This window comes from Pyxicephalus adspersus, chromosome 1, assembly GCF_032062135.1.
Source record: "Pyxicephalus adspersus chromosome 1, UCB_Pads_2.0, whole genome shotgun sequence".
Taxonomy (NCBI): domain Eukaryota; kingdom Metazoa; phylum Chordata; class Amphibia; order Anura; family Pyxicephalidae; genus Pyxicephalus; species Pyxicephalus adspersus.
The window spans coordinates 17,666,814-17,675,472 of NC_092858.1; the positions used below are offsets into that span (position 1 = coordinate 17,666,814).

At 36.3% G+C, this 8,659-nt stretch overlaps 1 protein-coding gene across 2 annotated transcripts in view; it reads left to right on the top strand.

The window, feature by feature from the left end:
* LOC140324874 (stromelysin-1-like) overlaps positions 1-8,659 on the top strand; it is a 25,448-nt gene that overhangs the window by 6,215 nt on the left and 10,574 nt on the right. The window contains exon 2 of one of the 2 annotated variants that reach the window (XM_072403007.1): positions 2,593-2,659. In XM_072403007.1, coding sequence (XP_072259108.1) covers positions 2,593-2,659 — 67 coding nt within the window. Of the gene's footprint in view, positions 1-2,592; positions 2,660-6,544; positions 8,060-8,659 lie in introns of those variants that run through there. The other variant, XM_072402999.1, reaches the window with a different exon arrangement.

The window sequence follows — 8,659 nt, forward strand, 5'->3', positions numbered from 1 at the left end:
CTCTATTTGTAGCCTTCTTGGTTAGATTTCAATGGTAACCTTTTTACACAGGCTAACAATGATAAAAATATTCTTCCATAATAATCCAATCATTCAAGTCCATTGGAGTAGCAAGGAAAAGTACGGCTGTGGGGGAGTGCTGGAAATCCCAGAAGCAAGACCTAACAGCTGTTTCTGAAGAACAGCGCCATCAAAACATAAATGGCTAAACAGTGTACTACAGTCCCTGTATTGAAAATGCGCTCCGAAATGCCGGACAACTGAAGGAACCGAATTATCAATGGCTGGATTTTGGATTGTCAGCCTGTATTTACAAATAAGTTATTCTCTGGGTAAAAAAGAAAGATATATATATATATATATATTACACTAGGCCACTAATTACCAGGACAAGGTGCTATAGTACCAAAGGAAAAAAGGGCAATGTTCTCCCTTCTCCCCCTGAGCTGTAGACTAATTCACCAGCATAGGTTACAGGTATTGCCCTATTTGCTCCAAACCATACTGTGATGCATCCAAGGTCTCTTTTACCAAACCTTAAGGCTGGTCCTAACTACAGTATCTATAGTTTTATCAGGTCTCTTTAATAAAAAGTATTATCATACTTTGTGGCTATTCAGTTCAAAACTTGAAACTAACATCAGTGTGAGACAATATCAGGTATCATTGACATTATGTTTACAAGTGGAAGTGGGCGTTCTTCCTGCATACAGGAAGTCAGCTGTCAATGGGAGTCCTGTTAAAAGCAAATTACATTTTTTACAATGAGTTAATTCAGGATATTGAAGTAAACTTTAGGAAGGGACTGAACAGGAAAGACATTTGCCTAAAAGATTGTTATTTTAACAACTCCAAAGACAAAAATAACTTGACAGATGTCTTATTTAGGTGTATAATTTGTATCAGACTTCCTAGCTGGGAACTTACTCAGCATTAAATCACACAGGCCACTTTTATTATAGTTACCAAAAAGAAGTTAACTGCAGTATGGCAAATTTAATTAACTCCATTTTTAATAAAAAAAAATCTCTGACCAAAAAAATAAAAAATACTGTTTCCATTCCTAAAATGAATGCTGTAATAGAGATAATTTTGCGGATTATTCTCTCACGCATTCCTGTACAAGCCTGCCTCTGGACCACCATTTACAAATGGTTTTACTGCTTAATTGCTACTTTTCATCAGAATTTGATAGAAGTCCTTTACTAGATCCAAACAAGCGATATCCAACAGTCCTTAAAATACTCAAACACTGCAAGTGCCAGCATTATTAAAGTTGTTTAATTTCTTAAATCCAGTAAACCAGTGGCATATGCAGTTTGCTTCCTCAACAATAGTAATGCAGACCACACACAGGCTTCCAAAATTGTGGATGCACTAACAAAGCAACCTGTCCACTAAAGTACTTATTCCATAGGTGAAATCTGGAGGTTTGCCAGCCTGTCATGTGGATCACCTAAGGTCAACACGCCTGCCTACACATCACTTCCTTATTACTTGTGAACTTCATCAGGGCTGGGAGTTCTTGTAACTCTTGTAACTCTCTTTTTTTTTAAAAGGCAACACTCACTGCTCATTAGGAATTTTAACCACTACAGCAGTAGTCACTGACTTTTTCGGACCCACGGACCACTAAATTACCAACTATGGACCGCACATACGTGGAGAGCCGGCTGTCACTCGGGGATGAAACTTCCCCCATAGTGATGTCATGATGCTAGAACCCGCCCACTCTCCCATTGCAGGGCAGAGACACAACCTGCCCACTGTGATCCTTACTGGGGATCCCCGCTTGGGGGACACCAGCCAGAGCCAAGGACAACCAACATTTTCTCACAGACCACCAGTGTTCCACAGACGCTACTCTACAATACCCCTACTGCATGAGACAACTCAAATTGAAAAGTTTAAAACTTTTAATGACTGTTGCAAACTTAGTTCATTAGGACCCCCAAACCCCATAATAAGATGTAACTTATTACATTCTAACTTCTTATGTGCTCAGTATAATCACCTTAAAAAATACACTATAAAATAAAAAAAGCCCTGGACATATATTATTTAGATGTATGAAACTGCAACACCTAAGGCCTATTGACACCTAAGGCCTATGGACATTAAGTCCTTGCTTGTATACAACGTAACCATTGTTTGAAATAGTTCTGGTCAACATCTGTGTGATATGCATGGGAAGGTATCGCTTCAGCCTCAATGTTACTGAATTAAAATAGTTAACAGGAAATTTGATTTTACAAAAATATATATATATATATATTTCAATCAAGGGTTAGTCTCTGTGCAAAATTGTTTACAAAATGCAAACTTCTCAGTGACCAATCAAAAGTAACAGAACAATATGTTATGATTCTTCTTTCTAAATCTCTAATTTGGACTTTTTATTTTTGTAACACCTTGTTGCCCTTTTAAATGTCCTTTCCCTATTACAGAAAGAGAAAGGACATTTAAAAGAGCAAGGCGAATGGTTAAAAAAATATTAGGGCAGATTAGAGATTTAGAAAGAAGGATGTAATTGTGTGATTATAAAGATGCTTTTTTTTGGATTTCCTCATTCCCACATTTCCTTTTTTTTAGAAAGTTTCCTCTACCTTCCTGGAGTATTCATTCCCGAGGATTCAGAGCTACATTGGAAAATGCAGAGGTATTGCCGCTTATCATGTGTTCCTCAGTATATAAAAGGCAAATCTGTTTTCCTGTTCTAATGTGTCATGAAATGTGCAACTCTTCCTAAACACTTGAGCTCTTTTAATTCTATTGTTTTCAGCTGTTCAACTACAGTTGTTAATAAACTTAGGTTTTTTTTTAATCTTTTTCATCTCATAGAAACAATGTCCTGTTTGTGTTATCCTTTTCTTTTCTGTTTAATACTACAGTAGGTTTCATATCCAAAGTGGAACTGATGTTTATATTCTTCAAATCTCTCCAATATCTGTTAGGTTTCTTGAAATGCTGCATGAGCGCTCTCTAGTGGCTGTATTTGTAACTGACAATCATGTTCAATTTATTCAATTTATGCTCATCCATTACTTGAGATGTGGGGACATTTTTCATTGTCAGACCTATTCAGAGATGCTTTTCCAAATATCCAAGTATTCAGTAAGTCCAGCAATATCCCACCAGAAGCCTATTTCTAAAATATTTCTATAATGTTCAGTATGGTCTGCTGTTGCATTTCTCCTCCTCATCCAATATTTCTGCTGTCAAAAACTCTTGAAAACCTAATTAGTGTTCTTGTATCATGCATACTTCATCTTCAATAATCTACAAGGGTCTATTGAATTTTCTTTCATATTGATGAAATACTTAAATCCACACTAATCCACACTAATACTGTATACGTATCCTGAGAGAGGGGGATAGTTGAGCTCCAGCCACTTGTGATGGGACTCTCTTCCAAAACCCCTGATTTAATAAAGCTCTCCAAGGCTGGAGAGGATGCACTTTCATCAGTTAAACTGGATAATCCAGCAAACCTGGAATGGATTTCTTCAAGGTCATTTGCTATTTGCTAAAATGCTTTGAATCCTTGACCGGATCCATTCCAGGTTTGCTGGATTACCCAGCTTCACTGATGAAAGTTCATACTCTTCAGCCTTGGAGAGCTTTTTTAAATCAGGCGCAAGTTGAGGAATAGTAAACAAGTGAATCAAAGGTTAGAATCCTTGACTGGACTTCACTCCACAAGTAGATGGTTTGTGAGACATGTTCACTATAATTTTATAATCTTGTATTATCATTATTGGAGTCTAAAAGATTTAATCTGGAAAATTACTTTGAATATTCAGAAGCTTCCAACATTATTTTATTGATGGAGGTAATTATTTGTTGACTCTTTCATGGATGAAAAGTATTTCCAGGTACATGGCGCTTCAGTGGGGGCAAAAATTTCCCTCTTCTATGCTAATCTTTATATGAGATGGTGGAATATGGATATAGTAACCCTTAGGGGTCAAGTATCCACTTGTAGTTTTACAACTACACAATTTTGTTTTTAAACTGGATGAAGACCTGAAAATATTAACATGGGTAGATAGGGAGTAATTACAATGTGCAACTTACAATAGGAGAGAACATGGATACATTTTGTGGTTCTGACATTAAGAGGAAGAATACAAGAAGCCCATCTTCAGGAATTCTCTTCTCCATGCTGCTAGATGTCACCCCAAACATTTTATTAGGTGGATTTAGAGGCTGATATATTAAGTTCAGACATTTTACTTTGTTAAAAAAAGGATGCAGCAGCATTTTGGAAGAGATTTCTAGGAGGGGTATTCTCTGTAAGATATTATTTTGCAAAGAATAAACAGAGTGAGGTCCTACCCTACAAAAAAATGAAAATATAATTTAGTATTTAAAAGAGTTAAGAAAATTATCATAAAATATCTTTTGTATATACACTGTACAACGGCATGTTTACATGCTGTAGTTGCTAGTTTTTTGAGGGGCGGTTGTATTAGGATTTGTGTTACTGGAATGACCTATTGCATCAATCAGTGGATCAACAAGATATTAGATTTACATAATAATGCTTATAAAGTGTGAAGGGGAGGGCCACTAGAAGACTATACAATTATTTAGGAAATCACAACAACACAATCAGAGGAAAAGACAAATGTAGAGAATAATTTTTTTTACAAGTATATATTTCAAAATTGGAGTTGAAGATCTTTGATTGGGATGTTTCTCAATTTTATTATTATCATAAGGATTTTTCTCATTGATAATAATGAGAAGAATAAGTGCAGCCTTTTTGGCAACTACAATCATGTTTAAATAATGTGTGTGTGTGTATATATCCATATATATATATATGGATTTTTTGTACAATATATTTGCATACTTTGCAGTGGTTTGAGATTGAAATGTAATGTCGCTTTAAAGTTGTATTTCAGTGTGATTTCTCTGCAAAAAAAAGCTATTGGCAATAAAAAGATCCAGAGTATATAAACTTTGTAACATGCCCCTTGAAGTAGCTTTCAGGTCTTCAAGGAACCATTAGAAAATCTCTTATATTCACAACTCACAGTACATTACTCAGATCAGTGGGATGCCTCCTATATTACTTGCCAGTGAGAAGACTGCCACCCCTACAAATAGCCAAAAAGACCATTGGTATCAGTTAAACTGACCTGAGAGATCCAATTACTCATTGCTCAAGGAACCCCTAGCAATCTTTGAAAAAACCCTGATGTAAACTGTTTTCCAAACATCAAGGCATCCTATTATTCACATACCTTTAACCAAAAGCTAGCTTGCCTAAGAGTGCTGATGTTTTCAGGGGGCTATATATGATACCATGCTGGCCTTTTCAATCATCCATGATCTGCCTGCATTGCACCGAGCAGCACAGAGGGTCAGTGATGACTTCAATAGGACCATTTTGATCACAAGATAAATAGGAAGGAGGAACCAGGAAAGACAAAATAAAAGCAGAATAAACTTTATCTTTAAGATCTATAAGTATCACCAAGTTTCCCACAGGGCTGTGTACAGCATTTTATGGTTTGTTGTTATTTGTTTAAGTCTACAGATTGTATGATAGCTATGTGGCCATCCATCAATTCTGTACACTTTCCGCCCTCATCCAAGGCATTTCAGGAATACATTTCCTTCAAAGTTGGGTCACTGTTTACTTTTGAAGAGTTTAGCACAGGCCATTTCATGCCTGGAGCTATGTTTAACCACTTCCATCTCTCTACTAGCCTGATGATAATCACACAGGTTTTTGTTATTTAGCTATATGCTAAGAATGTCTCCCTTAATGCCTCAAACAAATGCTGAAGAATGTTTGCCCGGAGGGCTGCTGTCATTTATGGGAGTACAGATACACAATAAGGGATATGTTAAACAATCTATGTAGATGTTTACATTTCCTATGGTCCTTTAACACGCTATGCATCATGTTAAAAACTAAGGCTCTCCCAAGATAAGCCAAATCAGAAGACGGAGCGGAGAGTGCAGGATGGTTCCATTATGGATTTTCATACAATTTCTGCTGATCAAAGTCTATGAGGTTGAGCTTGTTCCAGTAGATGAAGCTCTATATGGACCTGATGAATGGGTAGAACCAGTAATTGAAGAAGCATCTATTGGGCACATAACAGATAATGACTTGAAGACAGCACAGGTAACTATAATATTTCAAAAGGTCTAGTGTGATAGGTCTAGATTTTTGATAGCTACTAACTAAATGTTTTTAGTTTTTCCATAAGCACTCTATTTTTGAAAACTAATCATTAATGTAAATGTAATATCTTTTATTCTTTCTTACATGTCAGAGCTGCTGATCTCCAGCATCTTCTTTTCAGCCTTTTCCTACCTATATGCACTTTAGCCATGGCCGCATAAAATATCCCGATGGGGACAGCAATAGACCATGCCTGCCTAATGTGTGCTTAATGACTACCAAGAAATATTTAGTTAGATGGACACTACTAACAATATTCATTTTTATAGTCTCATGTTCACTCTTCTGTTGAACTGTGAAGGATGTCTGATATGACTGTGTAATTCAGTAGGCACCACAGTTACGCTTAAGCCTCATACAGATATCCAGTGGAGGACGTCACTAGAAATTATTTTCATGATCATTTCCTGTGACAGATGAGCAAACATACACATTATATTTATGGATGAATTCCCAAATGTGTTTGGTAGCATTAAGCACCACTCCCCTAGTTAAAAGAAAAGGCTATAAAAACACAAAGTACATGGTTGCTGGACAAAATTCAAAAGCAAAGAAAGTAGGGAGTTAGGTGGTTAGGTAAAACATCAAGGTTTTTATCCAATATTCAACATTAAAACAATAGGTCCAAGTAAACCTTAGAAAAATATACAGAAATATGTTACAACATCCAAATATATACATATCCAGAATTGTGTCTCTGAACTATTATAGTTCAAAAACTCCCAACGCGTTTCGTGGATGATACCCTGCTTCTGAAGGAGATATGTTCATAACAAAATCTCACAACTAATCAAAAAGACTTTATGCATTTCTTTTTGATTAGTTGTGAGAACATTGTTTATTGCAATAGAAGAAAAGCAAAAGGGTGATATATTACAACACCTTTTTTTAATTAAATAAAAACATAGCATTTCCAAAGAAGGGAGGAAGTAGAGCATGTTAAGCCTATACCAGAGTTCTGGTTCATCTTTGGCTGGTGGATTCAGCCCACTTGGTACATGGGATTGATGCTGTGTTTCTTGCTCATTGTGTTACATGACATTTAATTTTTACATATTTATACTTACTGGGTTCCTAAAATGCCATCCCAGTGCAGACAATGCAAAAGAAATTTTGTTATGTGACCTACCCTACTTCTTTCCACATAACAGCATTGGTGTTTAGTTATGAGCATCCATGAATGTCACATAGGAATAGGGAGTACTTATCCATGTATCACTTTTAGGAGACCTCCTTTCTGGGTTCCAGGTTTAAAAATATAGTGGCTGGGGAACATGGTACGTTATTTTAGAGCTACCACTGATCTACAAAAATAGAAAATGACTGTATATTACTTCAACAACGAAGAGTCTATTACTTGAATTACAGAATTACTGAATTACTCAACAGCCACCATTCTCCTTTATTTTTTGCTTCTTCTTGCCTCTAAAGTGTAAAAAGGTGACAAAAAATGGCAGAGACAAAAAATAAAAAATGCAATACAAATACATATATCTAACTGTGTAATAAAAATGGACCCAGTTATGTCTATTCCTTTAACACATTAGCCATAGAAGAGTATTGTGGAAAGTATTTTTCAGTAAAATTAAATTTACATTTTCAAATACGTGTTCTTTTTTATTAGAACTACATAGATCAGTTTTACAGTGATGTTCCCCTTAGAAAAAGAATGACCAACCCAATGGAGGAAAAAATCAAAGCCATGCAATCTTTTTTCAGTCTTAATGTGACTGGTAAAATAGACAAGGAGACCATGGCGATAATGTTGAAACCTCGTTGTGGAGTTCCAGATGTGCACAGGTTCAGCCACTTCCCAGGAAAACCAAAATGGCAGAAGACAATGATAACCTACAGGTAGGATGGTGATTCTAGATTTATCTAGAACAGTGTTTCTCAACCAGGGTTCCAAAGAGTCTTAGGGTTCCTCCAAAGGTTGCTAGGGGTTCCTTGCGCAAAGAGCAATTTGTGCCTCTCAGGTCAATTTAAATGACACAGATGATCTTTTTAACTATCTGTAAGGATGACATTCTGCCCAATGACCACCAGTCTAATGTACTGTGAGCTGTGGATATAGTAATTATAGAAGGGGTTCCAAAATACCTGAAAGTTATTTCAAGGGTTCCCCCATGGTATAACGGTCAAAAAAGGCTTATCTAGCAGACCCACCCACTACAGGTAGCTTGCAAAAAAAAAACAAAATTTGAGAGTTGTATCCTGCTGGTTTGCTGCACAGATCTGAAAAAAAACACACAAATGAGTCTTTTTCTAATAAGACTTTACATGGTTCTTCATATCTGAAACGCCTTTTTATTGCTGGCAGCAAGCATTGTTATAATTAGTGTTGGTCGAATAGCTCACTATTCGATTCGGCAGCTATTCGGCCGAATATAGCAAAAAAATTCGGGTGGTCGAACATCGAATTCGAACACCCTTAAAGTCAATGGGAGAAAAATT